This window comes from Cheilinus undulatus, linkage group 16, assembly GCF_018320785.1.
Source record: "Cheilinus undulatus linkage group 16, ASM1832078v1, whole genome shotgun sequence".
Classification (NCBI taxonomy): Eukaryota; Metazoa; Chordata; class Actinopteri; order Labriformes; family Labridae; genus Cheilinus; species Cheilinus undulatus.
Window position 1 is genome coordinate 9,745,073 of NC_054880.1, and position 19,157 is coordinate 9,764,229.

A 19,157-nucleotide genomic window follows, 5' to 3' on the forward strand; every position below is an offset into this window, starting at 1 on the left:
CCCGCAGTCTCGGTTTAAACAGGGGGTAAAGGTATTAGAGGTATAGGTGTGAAAGTATTAAAGAAATGACAGTTATAATCTTAGTTTATTGTAAGTTTTTGGGTCTGCAGGTCACTGTTCTATGTCAGGTCTGATCTGGTATTGTCAGATTGAAATGCTGAGTCTTATCAGCAACTATGATTTTCTTTCTGTTCATACTTGATGGAAGTTATATAATTAGCAGTCTCTTTTAGATTTGACTAATTATTCCCAACTGTAGTCAGCACTGGTGGCCTGGTAAATCAAGATGCAGAACCTAGAAAAATAAGGTCTTGACGTGTCATGAGGTTAAAACAGGCTTGATTGGTCAGTTAATGTCTTTGACATTTTTAGATGACTCCCATGTAGGGATGTGGTTTATTGATGAGAGTTGGCACCCTTGGGCACCAAAATATTTATTCAGTGAAACATATTCTTTATATTTTTTAATTAATTTTGGTCCACAATCCTAGCAAAATTCTCTCTCTAGCCACTGGTAACTACTGTAGCTCATGTAATGGCTACTGCTGCGCTTCCATAATGTTTTTTACCTGTGGCACGGTGTGGCAAAATTTTTAATCCAAAAATTTAAATCAAAATTGTATGTAGGCATGGTGAAGTTTAAGTTTTGTATATCCACTTTATTTGGATCGATGAGTAACCACATTCAATACAGACATGCGGATGTGTATGAAATGAACACAAAAATAAAAATGGACATGGACAGAAAAGATACTACATGTATGTATAAAAAACAAAAAATCTCTAGTACTGCACTGACAAATGTGTGACAAACATGTTTAATCACTAGTTTGACTTACTGAAGCATAAAGATTCAATCAAACTGATGGTTTCCTTCTTAAGTTTCCCAGACGTGAACTGAACAAGAACTTCCGCAGCATGACTAAGCTATCACTCAAGAACTCCTTGGCCAATAGGGATACACCCCAGAAAACATGTGACATTTGTGTCAGAACTGAAGGCAAACACTCAAGAAATGCAAACAAAGAATCAGGCAGCACAACTGAAAAACTGAGGAGTAAGGGCAAAAGTCTGATCAATGAGATAGAAAAGCAATAACTGTAAACAAAATAGATGTTCAAAATTTAGACTAATAATTTGTTTGCAATATGGAATTTATACTCTTGATGTGAACTTTTTTTTGCTTGGGTCACATTTTTGTTGTTCTCAGATGCTTTTATTGTTTGATACCAAATAAGTTTTGTTTGAATCTTTCTGACTCAAAGTTCATTCCATAGACATGAACCTGAGAAGAATCGAAGGAGGTCAGTGCTACATTAGTCACACTCATCAAACCAAATCCACGTTGTTTAACCACTGAAACTGTGATCCTGTGCAAAAAGCAAGGCCCAATCTTGAATATTATTTGGACCGTTGACTTCAGACTAGGGGAATAAGCCCAATTAAAACTGGCATTTTATCAGTTGAATTAAGTTGCTTAGATACCTCCTGACTGCCTAGTGTAGACACTGCTTCTACCCATCCAAATTAATAAGCATTTTTTTATAACAGACAGACAGTGTCAGAGTAAAGGATGTCAGAAGCTAATGACAGTCAGACTGGATTGGACTGGAACTCAGAATAAAATCACCCAATTAAAAAATGTTCCAAGAACTAGAAGATTTTTCTACTGTATAGAGCATTTCACTGTGTCATAATTAAAGAGATAAAGCTAATGCCGCCGTATCCCGTTAAACTACATGAATTGTCTCTGAGCTTAAAGAACCATATGGACCTGTTTAGATCTTGTCAGTACATCTACCTGTTAATGTAGAGCCCTATTTAAAAGTTATGATAACCAGAGAGCTAAAGCTGTCAAATTGACATAAATTGAAATCAAAACAAAAATACGTGTCTCTAAAAATCAAAGCTGTTTTGAGAGCAAAGGGTTGATGTACGTACTCATGTTTACACTCATGAGAGTCACACTTGCTTTGCATTTCTGTCAATCTCTCCACCCCCGGTGCTGTTCTTCATTTAGAAGTGGAGTGTTTAATGTATGAAAAACCCAGGCAGACAAAGTTTAGTCTCTAAATACTCTTGAGTCCTGACCAGTCTACTCTCTGCTGCAGAAAACAGCACCAAGCTGTTGCAGCCTTCTGTTTGTTGAAAATCTGCAGCTTCTCTGGAGCTCAACTAGAGAACAGTGAAGAACTTGGAAAGTGTAATTCTTTCTTAGTAAACAAACTTTTCCATCCACATGGAAGTCAAATGACACAATGGTCATTCCAGTACTCAAAGTTTCTCTCAGTATCAAGTTTACATCTATCTAAAGTTACAGTATGTAGAATCTTTGCACTGAAATGATTTTATTAAATCAAAAAATATGACTACTGTGTTTTATATGTTTTATATTCCCTGAAATATTTCCAACAGTTTTCAAAGCCAGATAAAATCTTCCTTTTTACAGTTGTAACAGGGTGTGTCTTGTTCTGATGCTCTTATGATGGAGCCATGATGGACACAAGTTTTGTTTTTGTTTTTTTAGCATTGTCATGGCAACGTTGGCCGTTATGTGAAAGACTGCCACATAAAGAAGTGGGAACTGCTACTGCTAGCTGCCTTTCTGTTCTGCATCTCATTCAGGTAGTGTGAAGCTGACTTGTTGTGGACCACGGTATTCTCTGCCAGTGGTTGCAAGTGCGATTGCTTAAGCTCAGCTTGAGTAGAGACCAGACAGGCTGCTTACGTCTGTGGCTCTCTCCTTGTTTTAAACCGAGGGTTCATCTAAAACTGCACCCTATGGTGGATTTACTAAAGAGTAAACAAATGATTTCATGGATCAATTTCCCATTATAGGGGAAAAAAACTTTTAAAAGTGCCCTTCCTGGGTCCCAGAATGATTTGGAAGTAGCTCACAGCTTTAACCAGAAACGCCGCTATCAACAGTAGGGCACTCTGTATAATTTAATTTGTTTACCAAGTAACAAAAAAAGAGTTATTTCATTCTTCCATGCTTTCATCCTTTATTGGTGTTAACCTTTGTCTGTTTTTCCGCTCTATCTAAAGTTAAATTAGGCTGATATACAAAATAAATAATCCTATCAGCAGAATATTAGAAGCTGTCGCTCAGCGTCATACTCTGCATTAGTTTAGTCACAGTGTTTCTCAGTCAAGCAGAACGGATCCCAGCAGTGCAAACGTAATTCATCCAAACTGAGAGCAGCTGGCTGGTAAAACATCGCCCACAACAGTCACAGAAACACACACTTTGTGGTTTTTTTTTTTTTTTACTTTTCAGTCTTTTTCTGCTGTCTGTCTGCCTATAAACTTTAACACACTCTGGATCTTCCTTTCTTCCACAAGTAATGACATCTCTCTGTGTCTCTTTTCCCACCTCCATCCTTATGTCCTTTAGGCAGGCTACACAGTAGAAAAGTTTAAGCCCGACGTTGGGTCGTATATAACTTACTCAGCTCCACGTTATTTTCTATCCAACAGTTGAGCTAACTCTGACGTCGGACGTCTTTTCAGGATTTGTGACTCATAAGAAGAGGCTTCTGAGTGTCTTCTGAGTTTGTGTTTTTTTGTCTCGATCAAAAAGACAAGTAGACAGTGAGCTCAGTCCTCTTGTCATCAGCACAGCAGCCGTCCTATGAGAGACATGCTAATGAGTTTTTATCTTGCACCACAGTAATTAAGTTCTCAAACGATGATGACAAATGATGTGTACAGTGGTAATCTGGACTGTTAAAATGGTAATGTAGTGTTTTCTCTCAATTCCTTCAAATCATAATGAGAAAGCCCAGCATGTGGTGCCTGTGAAAAACCCAGAAATCTGTGAAGGTAATCATTATCTCTGATGAGCTCTCTACAGCCAGCACAAACATGTGTTATTAGCTGAGTTATTTTGAAGAGAAACTCTGATGAATGCAGGAAACTGTTTAAAGACAAACAGTTTGAGTGACATTTGAAGGGCAAATTTGGCTTTAATTTGCTCTGCAGAGGATTTGATCTTTCACCCATGCCTTACAAGCCACCTAGTGCAGCTAAAGCACCGACCTCTGGAGCAGCTGTTGATTAAGTGCCTTGCTCAAGGACACCCAAGAGTGATTGGGTCCCCTCCCTCACATACAGAAACACATTTTCCAGATTCTCCACTTATGTAGCTCATCAGGCCGTGACCAAACAAGGTTATTTTTACCCACTTAAATGTAAAATCAGAGAAAACAAGAGCCTGAAAGAGTGTGAGGTCTTTACATCACTGATCTTTCTTTAACACACAACATGCTGAAAGGGATCAAATTAGTATTATCTTGTTAACCTGCAACAAAAAAAACAAAGAAGATAGGACTGAAAGTGAAAGATAAAAGATGGTTGGCTGAGAGGATAACATTGACGCCTTCATTGATTTCAGTTGAGCTTGTCAAACCGTGAACTGAAACTGAGATTGAAATTAAGACAAAGCTCAGACATATAAGAGTCAGGTTTAGGCCCATCATACCCTGTACAACTGTATCAAAGTCATACTTTACATCTGAATCATTTACAACGCACACCAAAGCACACACATTAGGCACTACTTGAGTGCTGAGTGCTTGGTGATACTAAGACTCCTGCAGATAGAATATGAAGTCAGATCTTTATTTCTCTTGTCTTCTATGCATGGCTCTAACAGAAATACCAACCAAAGCGCTTGTGCTACTTATACACAGATGGACACTCACAGGCTAACTAAAAGCTACTCATAACAAATCTTCCCTGGTAGCTGGAGGTCTGCCATTATTTCCTGCCTCTTTTTCAGATCTTGTTCATTGGTGTAACAGGCATGCCTGCTGTTTTCATGGTGTTTATTTGTGCTTTCTGACAGTTAGTGCAGGCGTGATTAAGAAATAAATCCCTAAAGTTTTGGAATTAGCTCGTCGTTCTTTGCTCACTGTGCAAGTATTGGTAGTCATCAGCCCAAATTTCAAACATTCCAGTGTTAGGAATAAGCATGATAGATAGAGTCCCTCTTCCTTTCCTTTTTTTCTCTTTGTAAATTATTTTGGACTGGTTTTATGTGGGAAATAAAAATTGGGTTCAGCTGTGTTGGAATGTCCGACAGCCTTGAATGCACCATGCCAGCAGCGCACGCAAAGCTGCAACTGTGTCATCTTTAAATGATGTCAGAAGACTTAGGTAGTGGGGAACGCTGCTGCTGAGAAAAGTAGAAGACGCCAACTCTACAGCAAACCAGTTCCCACAGACTTGAATGAAACTCGTCATTGATTTTGAATTGTTACCCAACCAAACTAAAACTGAAATTAATGGAAGTTTGGATTTGCCAAATCAAGCAACGCTTCCAGAACAAACTAGGCTGGAGGCCCAGACAGCAACGGTGTACAGGTGAGCTAACCCAGCTTGTGTTTCCACACTGTAAACCAGTCCTGTTTTCTTTCCTTTTTCCTTTAATACAATAGATATTAGGGCTTTAGTTTCTGACATTGTTTATTTACCCGGGATTAGCCAGTAACACCAGGAAAACATTGAACATGTTTGGAGTAGATGATTATGATTGGCTGATGATCATGATTAGCTGTTGTCCCTCCCCACCTTGACACATGTATTTAGATTAAAAGTCCAGGCTCAAAAATTAGCTCACAGCTGACCAAAATGATGAAGCTTACGCCATTGTTAGACTGCAAAATTTTCTACTGTATTGTCCCTGATTAACCTCTTGACCTTTTTTCTCCACACTTCAAAATTTTCATTTTATTTGGAAGGAAATCTGATGTGGCAACCTTGTGCAAACTGTGATTTTGCCTGCATCATCTTGTAATGCTCTGGTAATTCAGAAAATGAAGGTTTGATATTAGAAAGAAGCCAAAAGGACACCACTGAAGATGTCATCAAGCCTTTGTTAAACATACCTGTACAGTTGAACTCACATACTGTCATTTAATTTGAATGCTGACAATTAAGATCTCTCTGAAAGTTGAGCAAGTTCTTGCTAAAGAATGGACAATCAAAGTTTTCTGCTTTTTAACAGCCCTCTCTGCTCTGGAGTCACTGAGCCTTTATTACTGCATGCATTTTTCTCATGTCTCAGCTTTAGATGTTCTGCAGCACATTTAAAGTTACAGTAGGCGTTCTCTGATATGTCAAAACCCTCTTCCATATGTCCAGAAAAAAAGGCACACAGTTTGATCACATACAGTGCTTAACAAATTTATTAGACCACCTGTCATATTTGTCTCAAAGACCATCCAGCATCATGAAGTGCTTTAATGCGGACTCTTTCATTTTCAGTCAGCTCTCCACGTTTTACAATTTTGAACAGGAATGAGGAATTTCAAACTGAATTCACCCAAATTTGAGCCAGCTCACTGGGCTTCTCTGAGAAGTCAGAAATTAATCAAGCATAACATTCAACCACTAAAACTAATTTTTCTGTTCAGGAATGCAAGTAAATAACTATAATTTGACACATTAATCAAGAAATATTAATGTGCTTTACTATTTTTTCAGTTTTTTTGTGAATCAGTAAATTTGAAAATTCATGGATAACAATAATAATTATATTTTAGCATTAAAAATATCATGTTGGTGAAAGAGCTTCTACATATTGGTGTATTAACCATTGCAGAAACATAAAAATGATTTTGGTAATTACCAGTGCTGTTAATTTAGGGCAGCTGTGGCATAAACCTTACTTTGGTTAGGGTTAGGGTGGTCTAATAAATTTGTTAAGCACTGTACATTTGAATGAATGCTTTAGTTTCCAAACTTTAAATTGAGTTTCACCCCATTCTTACAGAAAATTATTTGATAGGTCTTTACTTTGTGTTCACAGGTAGTCTCTCACTGTTTCAGGTCCACTCTACCATCAGTGTACAGGACTCTTTGACAGTTGTGTTGTCTGATTAGTTTCCTACCTTTCTTGTCTTGCAGTTCTGGATGTCTGCTGTGGCCACCACCATGCCCATTCCATCTGGGGCCTTCATGCCTGTCTTCATACTGGGTGAGCAACAACACTGGTAGTCTTTATGAAGTCCTTAGTGGGGGTTCAGTAGTGATGATAGCTGCTATAATTTTCATTTAAAGTTCCCAAATATAGTAAAATAAATTGCAGCATTAAAATCAATTAATTGTTTTCTAGTTATTTGTAGTGTTTTCTTTTTATTTCAAACATTGCAGAAATACTGACTACAGATATGTGCTACCAAGTCTGGCAGTGAATTTGTTGCATAAGCCTTTGGTATAAATCATTGTTTGATTTTTCTTCACTTAATTTCTGAAAAGACCTGTTTCACAAGCATGTTTCCAAGATTAGGTTTCATTAAATTTCACATTAAATATTAGTGTTTTGTTATTCAACCAGCATTTTAGGAATCAGTGTTTCTCTGCAGTACTTTGCAGTTCATCTGATGTTTATGCACAGTGAAATGCTTTTTGGAGCATGACCTTTACCAGTGCTTCACTTTAAAATATTCATCATTACAGCCGTAAACAACTTCAAATGAAAAAGCTGCTGGGTCACGTTGTGTGCATGTGAGTGTTTTGCTACTCTGTTGTTTTAGAATGTGGCCTTTTACAATGTCACGCACCACATTTGCACAAAGCATCATGCTTTTATGAAAAGGAAATAAGGTTCTGTTACATCAGTTATGTTTTGAAAAAATAGTTTTGTAAGCAGTAACACCAGTGGTTTAAGCGCTGCATTTTTTGCTGGTTTACTCTAAAGAAATGATGTTAACACACATAGAGAGGCTGTCAAATATGTTTTCCTTGATTATGAAGATGCCTCAGCATCTGTTCTGTGTCACTTTTAATGTGTAATGATCTATTGATTGGTGGAGCAACTATGCAGTTAGTTGATTAAAAGGCAAAACATTGATCTACGTCACCCTTAAGCTTTTATTTAGAAAATCCTCCGACACACATTTAGATAGTTTCCACCCAGCTGCACAATGTCCTAAATGTTTAAACAAGCTAGCGGTAATGGCAGGTGCTAACACCTAGTGGCTGAAATTGAGAGGATGGAGAGGATACTCTCTCTTAGCTGTGAGGACAGTCTTAGGACATAGACTACACCAGGGAGTAGTGCCTCTCACTTTTTCTGGTGGGTATATAAAATATAGGACCATCAAAAGATCAATAACATTAAAAAAACACTCTCACCTCATTATCTGCCTATGTCTGATGTGGTGAGTGGTGTCTGAGACAGGCTCTGCAGCTAAACACAGAGGGAAAAAGTTGGCTGTTGCTGACTTCTTTGATGCACTTCCTGTAGTCCAATGTCATATTAAATTTATTATTAAGATAGAAATGGTCTGACCTTGAGGTGATTCAAGCAGGCCAGCTGCTCTCCTTCTACCCCTCCTTTTTCTTGAGGTTGTTCATAACAAGGAATATTTTCCATGAAACAAAATTGTATCCTAACCTCTCCATTTATTGAACTCAGAATAGCAGTGAATCAAAGATAATGCAAATCTGTTACTGCAACATCATATGTCACAGATTTTCTCTCATCAAAATGTCTTACAAAATTACACTTGAACTATCTGCCACTTTCATATGTAAAGTATGAAGGATGGAAATAGAGCAGAATGTCAAGTCCGTGTGTCTAAATGTGATCAAGAGGAAATTTAAAGTGGGGATAAAGAGGCCAAAAGACTTGTCATGATCATGAAACATTGAAGAGAAGCGCTATATTGCTTTAGAGTGATCCGTGTACATGAAAGGAAAGACAGATGTGTGGGGCTTAAAATGTTTTCTGTTTTTAAGTCAAGATGTTTCACCCTTAAAATGTCTCTGGTTATGGTTCTAATTTAGAAGTAATCAGGGTCCCTCAATTTCAAGTAATTACAAGCATTTAAAACATTAGAAAATGACACTGTTTAGTAAAACGCAGGTCCTTGTTCTTTTTGTTATAAAGGTTTACATTAAACGCAGATAACCTTTCAGCAACCGATTTACCCATACTGCTTTTTTCTGTAATGGTGTGAACTTGGTGCTGAAAATTGTCAGATACAGATATGGATGGATATATCATGGCAGATATGTGATAGTAGAAAATATTGTATTGTTTCCCACAGAATCGATAGTGTTTTGTGTACTAAAACTAATGATTTTCAAACCTAATGACTTGGTGCAAGGTAACTGTCATTTAAAAGTAACCTGACATCTTGTCATTTGAACTATCCAGCTAAAAATGAAAACTGACTCAGCTGAGCTGTAGGTTTACCCCCTGCAGGGATGCAGGGGGTAAACCTACAGCCTACAGACAAGTCTCTTTTTTATTCTAGGCAACAGTTTTTGTTGCAGTTATTTTTTGGTGGCTACAAGCAGGAAATGGAAATACAGCATTTTTTCTGTACAAGTGCATCTCAAAAAATTAGAATATCATGAAAAAGTTCAATATTTTTTGTCACTTGTTTCTGAAAGTGAAACCCATATATTGTATAGACTTGTTACACACAGAGTGAAGTATGTCAAGCCTTGTTTTCTTGAAATGTTGATGATTATGGCTTACAGATAAGAAAACCCAAAATTCAGTGTCTCAAAAAATTAGAATATTCCATAAGACCAATTAAAAAAAGGATATTTTCAACAGAAATGTCAGGCTTCTGAAAAGTATGTTCATTTCTATGCCTTCAATACTTGGTTGGGCCTCCTTTTGCATGAATTACTGTGTCAATGTGACATGCTTATGCAGTTATGCAATTGTACAGTCTGGCATTGCAATTGCTATTGTGATTAGATTAATTGTGCAGAACTACTGCTCAAGATGTATTTATTTTACAGTTACAGAAAAAGGACAGCCATGCAAATCTATAAAGATGTTTCCTTCATTTTGAATGGAATGTGTTAGCAGCAACTCGAACTTTCAAATTTTCCTTTCCTCTTGTAGGAGCTGCATTTGGCAGGCTGGTTGGGGAGATCATGGCCACCCTCTTTCCTCATGGGATCGTGTTTGATGGAATCCTTTACCGCATCATCCCTGGAGGGTACGCAGTGATTGGTTAGTTTCCCTTTCCTCTTCATAACAACCCCCTCCTTCATATCCCTTTTGAGAAAATATCTTCAACCTTTCTCAAACCACCAAATATTAAAAGTAATGGCAGGGGCATATAAGAAGTAACACCAAAAGTATATTTACAAAAATAATAATTTCACTTTAATCTTTAGAATATCTTTAAAAATGTTTAATCATCACATCATCAAAGTCTTACTGTCGTACTGTCCCCTCCTCTGCCTCCTCCTAATATGTCAACCTCTTGCATGCTCAGTTCTTCACCGGTGGTCTAGATATCCTCTCATTGACCTTCCCTGCTGTCACTTCTGTCTACTTCTTCTCCTAGCTTCTTCTTCCTCTCCCATCAACCTCACTGCCCCCTGTCGTCATCACTCATTGTCAAGTTGTCCTCCCCACCTAATCTTCCTCATCTCCCTCCTTTCTTTTGTCATCTTCTCCCTCCTCCTCTCTATCAAAGCATGTGGCCCTTTTGCTCTGACAGTAAAATGTCACTGTAGGTTCCTTCAGTTGTTCTTTACCTCAGCCAATGACCCAGAAATGTGGCTTTCCCACAGTAACCCCCCTGATGGCCCTACAACACCCATCCCTCCTCTTCCTCCTTTGATTGATCACTTCTTACCTCCTTGTATTACTCCTTCCCATCCTTCTCTACTTTGTTTCATCCTTTTTATTTCGTTTTTTCTCCTATCCCTGTTCACATAGCCTCTCATTAATCTGTTATTTCCTCCAAACCTTTAACAGAACTTTAAAGGTCACATATGATGCAAAATACACTTTTCAGTAACCTACAACGCCAGATGGATGTGTTTCACACATCCATCTAGAAAACCTTCAATACTAAGCATTTGGGAAAGGGCAGAGGCTTTTAAAAAACCTCGGAGTGTGATTGGATGAACGTTCTGTCACATCTTTACGGGCCAATCAGAGCAACAAAACACGTGACGTAGCCGGGACCGAGGTGCGCGTGCGCAGCTACCGAGGAATAACGCGAACCACGGCAACTGTAGACATGTCAGTACACAACTTTTGTCGTTTTTGAAAAAAAAACAACTCACTGCACCTTGTTCTACTTTTAACGAATAAATGTCATCAAGTTCTGATAAAACTGGCGCTTTAGCAGCATCCACGCTAAGCTCTTCCACCATAATTGCACTGGCCTCTTGTTGCAGCTTGCTTACGTCACAACTCCGCTTTGCCTGAAAGTACTGCCCTTCGTCGCTGATTGGTCCTGTCACTTTCTAACCAGGCCTAAACGGTTCAGACGGGAGCTTTGCGAGATGGATTCGCCAGTGAGAAACAAGGAAACGGGTGCATCCATCTGCTTTGCAAAGTTATTTTTCCAGGCTTTTCTAGCAAAAATATGTGCCCCTGTTTCCGTCTACAATCCCCCATATAATCCTAAAATTCCATTCCCTCCCCATCTCTCTTTCTCTACGTTTCAGAAAATATGTGCTGAAACAAGATGTTCTCAGATTTTCCCCTCATGATGTCATGTGAGGAGTTAGCACTGCCCCTAGGTTAAGTTGGCCCTTCCCGCTTGGAAGAAAGTTCCGCCCTCTTCAGCTGAGAGGAGCATCTTCTCACTCTTATTGTTATTCAGTGCTCTCATGACCCTTTTCCAGTCCAAATGCCCATCCGACTTCCTTCTCTGTTTCCCTTTTTGTCCATCTTTTATCTTTTTCCGACCCTACCTACACCATCTCTTCCTCTTTCCTTAACTTTTTGTCTTCCTCTACTTTTAGTTGGTGCCATCCCATGTATATTTGCATCTAAATAATTCCTTTTCTCTTAAGGCTCATTTATGTTCCCTGTACATATGAAAATGGAGCCACATGTTGTAAAGAATACAATCAATACAACTGTCACTACCAAATTAATCACACATATCCAAAAGATGCAGACCCACACTGACTTCCACTTCTCTGCTTCTACCATTCAACTGATATTAACCTCCTGTTTAGTCACCAACTGGTAGCTCTGTTGTAGTTGTCTGTCCATGTGCCCAGAAGAGCTAACATCATATATTGTACTTGTTTTTACTTACTAACCAACCTGCACAATCTCTGCTCACAAAGCTGGTAATTCAGTGTTTGGTCTGTATCTGTAAGCTTCCAGAAATTGCATAGAAATACTGACAGAATGGACGTAGCGTATGGACAAAAGGCCTCATCTGTCTTTAAAGGTGTATCTAACATAGGGCATAAATGAGCCTTTACCCCTCCACTCCTCTGTCCATCCTCACATTTAACCTCCTCTCCCTCTTTCTTTTTTTAACATCCATCATTCCTTCCCTCATGTTCCCCCTCCCTTCCCTCATCATCCCATCCCATGTCTCTGACAGGAGCTGCAGCTTTGACAGGAGCCGTAACTCACACTGTGTCCACGGCGGTTATTTGCTTCGAGCTGACAGGCCAGATCTCCCACATCCTGCCCATGATGGTGGCAGTAATACTGGCCAACATGGTGGCACAGGGCTTGCAGCCCTCTCTCTATGACTCCATCATCCAGGTCAAGAAGCTGCCGTACCTGCCTGAGCTCGGCTTTGGACACATGAGGTTTGTGCTGATTTCACATGCCAGATGTTTCCATGTGGGGCAAATAATGAGGTCCTCCTCTGCTGTGGAGCTGCCAAATGGTCAGCACTAATTGGATTTGTAGGAGAGGGTTCTTAGGTACTTGTTTTGCATTTTCACACCCTCTGGTACTGGTAGTCTTTAAGGTCATATTTTTGGATTTACTTTTCATCTTAAGTATGGGTAAATGAAAGTGGAAGCATGTTGTTTTATTCTGTCATTGTCTATAATGTCTCTCTCCTACAGTCAGTACAACATCTTCGTAGAAGACATCATGGTGAGACAGGTGAAGTTTATATCATCTCAATCCACGTACAGAGAGGTCAAACTCCTTCTGGACTCGTCCTCACTTAAATCAATCCCTCTGGTCGACTCAAAAGGTACAAAAATTAATGAGGAATTTAATGTAGACGGTACTGGTCAAAGAAATGGAACATACAAGAGAGAGAAAAAAAGACTACACAATTATTGCTGCCTTAAATATACTGAGCCACTCAGAACCAAATCTTAGTAGTAATGAGACAAGTTGAAACTACTCCATGAGTGAGAAGCATAAAAATGAGCTCTGTGGTCAGTCTATGTCTCTGCTTCCAGACTCTATGATCCTGTTGGGCAGCATCGACAGAGTGGAGCTGCTGGCTCTCTGTGATTGGTGGTTGTCACCTCAGAGAAGGCTCCTGACGCAGGTGAGGACAGTCAGACAACATGATGGTCTGTTGAAAATTAGAGTTTTAAATAAGATAGGATTTTTTTCAGTTACTCAGCTTTGATTTAACAAAATCCTTATTGCATGGACTGCAGTCAGTCTTTACTTGAGAATTGTGTGTTTTGTAACCCATTCATTAAGTCAATACCAGTAGATTCTTCATTGCAGGAATTTTAAAGATGTGTGGTTGGCAGTTATACTGCATGTTCAATTATTTAAAAACTTCAGGTTATAAATGCAGTTATTGGTTTAGGTTTTGAAATTGCATAACATAATTTTAACAATGACTAATGGTGATAAATAAATAAAGGAATTTGTTTTTTCTGTTTATCTTATATAAATCAGGCATTAAATAACACATACTTAGATGTATTCTAAATATATGGATGGAAACTCCTCTCATGAAACATACAAGATCATTAAATTTGCCAAATTTAATTAATCTGGCTCATTTGGTCTGATGTAAATTACTGAGGATGATGTTTGTACAAGCTGAAATAAGCAGGTATTTGAAGACTGGGTTTGCTAAGAGTAGAAATGTAAACATTATGAAAGACAAACTTTGTGCAGTTAGTTCTTTCGATGTGAGTCCACCAAGGAAAGTCAAACAGCTGCACACTGAACTAATTGGAGAAAAATAAGATTCTTGTTGAGTGTTAAGTGTTTTACAACAAGGGAAGGTTTGTTCAACATAAGGTGTTTTTTACAGGAAATACCAGTGTAAAAACAATCATCTGTTTGGGTTTTGGTTCAGGGACAGAGCCTTCAGGAGCAGAACCAGTCTCAGAAAAACAGCTGGGAGTCCTTTGCCTTTGTAGATGAGGAGGAAGAGGATGAAGGGGAAAAGGTGGGGACTCTTATTTAAATTTACTTTAAATGTGCGTGTAAGTTCAAAACTTCATCCCTGGATTCAATTTTAAACCATCATTGTCTCTGTGATTTTGCTGCCCTCTAGCTATCAGCATCAGATTGTTAACCTAAATCTCCTTTTTCAATGAATACTCTGTGATTCAATCCCTATCAAATTTCATCCTATGTTGGAACGCAAAAACAAACCTGTTAGCGTTTCTGCAACAAAATGATTATGTTTTCTAGATAACATGTTACTGTTGTCTACAGGGCAGCCCAGTGCAGGAGGAAAGAAACGGCCCCCTCCCTCCTCCCAAACCTCCAGAGCCTTCCTCAAACCACACAGCTCCTGTTCCTGGTGAGCTTAGATTTCAGCTTTTTTTTTTTTTTTTTTTTTTTTTTTTTTGCCAAATCATAATTTTTACAATTCAGCAGGCGGTATCACAGTCAAACATATCTCTGCATCAGATGCTTCTGGTTTGGTTAATAATGTAGTTACTCATTCACAATTAAGATATGATAGTGCACCAACCTCTGGAGGTCAGGGAATGTTTGAATGTTTTAAATGGCACCCTAACACCAAGTGAAATAATAAAACAAAGGACAGATGGTTGCCTTTCTTTATCTCACTTACACTGCTGGAGCTGTGTGACATGCAGCAAAGAAAGCCTTATGGGGCTTGTCACAGTACTATAGATATTCTGAGACAAGTTTTGCTCACAAGGGTGATGTAATAGGATTTATTCCTTCCTCTGTCTCCCCTGGTTTTCCTCAGAAAAATATGTCGACTGATATGACTCAGCATCGAGTCAGAGCCCAGATGGTTGAGGAAGCTCACTAGGATCTCAATTGGGTTAAGGGGATGGTTTGATTTTCTTTCAGTGATTTTGTCATGGCTCCTTATTCATAGTGATTATTTGCTGAGTAGATTACGGCTCCTGGTTGGATGAATACTTTAAGAGAGGAGCTGGTGGACTCTGTGGTCAAGTTCTGCAGCAAAGTGCATCCTGATTTTCAAGTCTGAAATCTGTTTAAAATGATAACAGTATTTTTAATATTTCAGTACTGCACTTTCCTGCCAAAAAGCCCTTGTTTTTAACCATAGAATATGCTTTTTCCTGTGAATGCAATGCTCTATGTGTGATGTTGATTTGGGTTTTCAAAGTGTGTGAGAGTTAGCCTCCACTGAAGGAACATGTTTGTTACACTCCCACTCCTTTAAAAAAAAAAGGTCTCAAAAACACACATTTTAAAATACTTCATTTACAAACTTTTTTGTTTTACCTTTGAACTTTTTTATAGGATTTTTTACATTTTTATCTTCATCTATTTTCAAAACATCTGCCTCTTATTTAACATATCTTTTGATATTTGAAACTGAAAGAAAACCAGCCTGAAAAGTGTCCGTCTCCGATCATAGATTTTATGGCCTGTTTATGCAGTTTACACGGCCTCGTGCTGCAATTGGTGAGCACCTCTTTGTAAATTACATCATTGAGTATCATTAACGGTCATCTATGAAAATCAAAACTTTAAATAGTCATGGTTGTATTTCCTCTTTTTTCGGCATACAACAGTAGTAACTCCCTTCATGGTAACTCAAGCTATCCATTTTGCCTGACTCATTGCTTCACTTAGCCAGGCAGATCACTTATTTTCTGGTTTTTGATTTCTCACACCCCATCTTCCCTCACACCTTGAGAACTGCTATTCTGAAATTAGTCCTTTTGAAAACTTCACAAAGAAACAAACAGGATGAACAGAGCAATAACTATGGTACTGGAAAAAGATATTTTAGAATATTCAAAGTATAGAATAAAACAATTTTTTTGTTGTTGTTTGTTTTGATGAGAACTTTTAAGTGACTATAAAACATTGCTTGCTAACTTCTACATAGTACCTCTTACTACTTCCCCTAACAAAGTTAGCTATTTCTTTTAGAACAGTAGTCACCAGAGAACAACCCCATCTTTTGTGTGCTTATAAAGAATTAATATGAAAATAACAATTCTGGTGGTCATCTCTTCAGGTCAGTAGGTCTGATATTGCATTGGAGTCCCAGTAAAGTGAAATCAAAACTCTGTGTCTTAACACACTAGAAAGGCTGGAATAAGGTTACTGTAAACATGTGAAAACTGAGTTCTATGTGTGACTGAATTTTGGATTTCAACCATTAGAAAGTCTTTCACCTCTTTCCTGGCTTGGTTTTACTTGAGCAGGGCAAATATAAGAGCCCATGACATCACCAGTATTGGTGGTAAATTACCCCCGCCCCCCAACACTACAACAATATAAAACCACTGAGCAGTTCATCTCAGTAAAGTCTGTTGTTAGCTGATGTTACTGTCTTTATTTTGTTACTGTCTTTTATGTCTTTGTAAAGCACTTTGTGACTTTAATGTTCTTAAAAGGTGCTATATAATTAAACATATTATTATTATTATTTATTGAAGTTAGCAGCCAGTAACATGCTGTTTTTGTTCATTGGGAGGGGAATTTCCCATGTCTATCAGCCACGGTGGACTACAAGTCATTCAAAGTATCATAACAAAGAGATTCGTACCAGAAAACAGTAAATTCAATCCCAGACTTCTGCATCTCTGCTCTGACACAGAGCCAGGCAGCTGCGCTCTGATCAGAAGCATTTTTTTTATTTGAGAGGATTGAATTTCTCCTGGCTCTGCTCATTCAACCGACATGCCCAAACTATCCTAGAGCAGCATTTAATGCCTAATTTTCATGATTTTGAAGCTTAATTTTATAAACTTTTTGATTATTTTCATGACTGAAATTTGGCCCCATGTTCATAACATAGTGCAACAAACCTAATATAAAATTTTTTTGTATCACTTTACCTGGAATTTAATTTGTGAAGAATTGCATCCTTAAGGAATTCACACCGTGAACAGTGTTTAAAACACCACAGCTGTTAAAGACACATATTTAACCTTATCTAGTCATTAGTACATCATTAGTACACAGAAACAGCAACAGGAACCAGAACTAGGACATTAGAAAAAACATAACTTATAACTCGACACTTTAATAACATTTATTTGGATGCTTGATTTAAAGAAATTAAGAAGTATTTGCTAAATTGAGGGTGTATTCCAACCACTGTTGCTGGTTAGCCTCTTGAAGTAATGCATTTCTCTAAGTCCACTATATCAGTGGAAGTTCAACCTGTAATCATGTTTACAGAGGAGAACCCAAGAAAAAGCTGGATAAACTGATAAAAAGTGATAACTGTAATGTCAGTGTACCTTATGGCTTCTTATGTGCCCATCATATCACAAAATCTGGTAGATAGAAGTTATAATTATGTTCTCCATTAATTAGTCAGCCTTTCCCACTGTTTGAGCCACTTAGACTTAAACATGTTTGTTTCCTCTGCCAACAACATATGCCAACCTTTAAGAATTAATACATTTATAACCCTTACAGTAGAGAGGGTAGATTTAGCAGCATGTTCACTGCCAGCAAGCAGATGGGCTGTGTATCTATTGTGGGATATAAACTTCTCAGTAGCCTGTCGCACACAACAGACAATCTCTCAGTGAAATGGTATCCAGGCAACAAGAGAAAGAAGATTCTGATGGTGTCGTAGTTTCTCAGAACCTCCACTTTCTACTCAGCTTTTCCCGTCAGAACTTTTAAGTCTGTTTTCATTGCTGTATTTGTTTGGTTTACTGACCTTCACTGACTGAACCTCTTCACCTCTTTGTCTGCAGACAAAGCTCCTCTACAGTCTGTGAGGAAAACACTCAGGAATCTCTTCACCTCTAAGAGCAGACGGGCTGAAGGACAGTCTCAGGTTTGTGTGAACTTTTATGGCCTGTCTGTCCATTCTAAGACACTCTGTTTACCCTGTTGTGTTTGTGTGTCAGTAATATTATCTTGTATTTTCATGTCTGTGTTTTAAGCCTTTCTCTGATTGGTTGTTCATTCAGATGATAAAAATATAAAACCAAAGTTTAAAGTAGTTGTAATTATCATTGTTGTTATGGACTTAATTTTGTCTTTAACTTTGATCCTAAATCAGTTTGATATGAGCAATATGTGTGACAGTCTCTGACAGGTGTTGGCAAACTGTTCTATCTTTTGTTGTGAATCATTGAAATGCAAATAACCTGTGTCTATTTGGCAAAGCTATCCCAAAACATTCTCATGCTGACACCACTGGGTTATAAATATTTATCCATCATTTTTGCAGGGTGAATTTTTCATTAAGGGCTCTGCTTTCTATTCAGGAAGATACACAGTTATCTGATTGACAGAGGCAGAAGAATACACAAATGCTTCCTCATCCTCAAACCAACTCCCCAAAGTCGAGCTTCTTCTTCTTTTTATTTTAACCTTCTCTCATATGGAAATGGGTGAGCCAGATACTGGAGGTAGAGTTATTATTCAGCCTGGCAGGGAAAGCAATACATGTCATCTTTTGAATGAAAACCACATTTGAAATAAGCATATGCTTGTAAGCTTGCAAGATTAGAATTTGATTTTTGTTGTGCCCACTGCTGTGGCTCGAGAATTACCCGTCTGATTCTCTATTATGTTTTTGGATTCAATCCTACTCCTGCATGGGGATTGTTTTTACAGCAGCGAGTTACAATTCTGCTGTCCTGAATATCAAATAGATTCACAGTAGGAAATTGCCACTAGCAACAGTCAGTACAAACTATGGCTGAACTCTGGCTGTGAATCAGGTATTTGTCTCCTGTATGGCAGGTAACCAGACGCTGACCTTTAGAAAATTGTCTGGCTGGTGTTATAGTGTCAGCATCTTGCTAATTATTGCATTTCTATGTTGGTAATATTGCTTTGGCTGCATTGAGAAACAAAAAGAATAAAAGTGTGTACACACTGGGAGTGTAAAGGTAAGTGTATTCGTACCGTACCCATTTGGTAAGATTGTGCCTCTGTTTTAGGGTCAGGGTCAGTTAACAGGAAAGAAGCAACAAGAAGTTCTGGGTGCATGTCTAAATAATCTGATTTTAAATGTGAAAAGACAATGTAATAAATGCAA

The 19,157-nt window shown here is 38.2% G+C and overlaps 1 protein-coding gene across 2 annotated transcripts in view; it reads left to right on the forward strand.

The window, feature by feature from the left end:
- Positions 1 to 19,157, forward strand: part of LOC121524121 (chloride channel protein 1-like) — a 72,690-nt gene that overhangs the window by 43,461 nt on the left and 10,072 nt on the right. For both annotated transcript variants that reach the window (XM_041809336.1, XM_041809337.1), the window contains 8 exons: positions 6,913 to 6,982; positions 9,875 to 9,985; positions 12,342 to 12,555; positions 12,820 to 12,953; positions 13,168 to 13,259; positions 14,034 to 14,126; positions 14,399 to 14,486; positions 17,860 to 17,942. In XM_041809336.1, the coding sequence (XP_041665270.1) occupies positions 6,913 to 6,982; positions 9,875 to 9,985; positions 12,342 to 12,555; positions 12,820 to 12,953; positions 13,168 to 13,259; positions 14,034 to 14,126; positions 14,399 to 14,486; positions 17,860 to 17,942 (885 nt within the window). The remainder of the gene's footprint in view (positions 1 to 6,912; positions 6,983 to 9,874; positions 9,986 to 12,341; positions 12,556 to 12,819; positions 12,954 to 13,167; positions 13,260 to 14,033; positions 14,127 to 14,398; positions 14,487 to 17,859; positions 17,943 to 19,157) is intronic.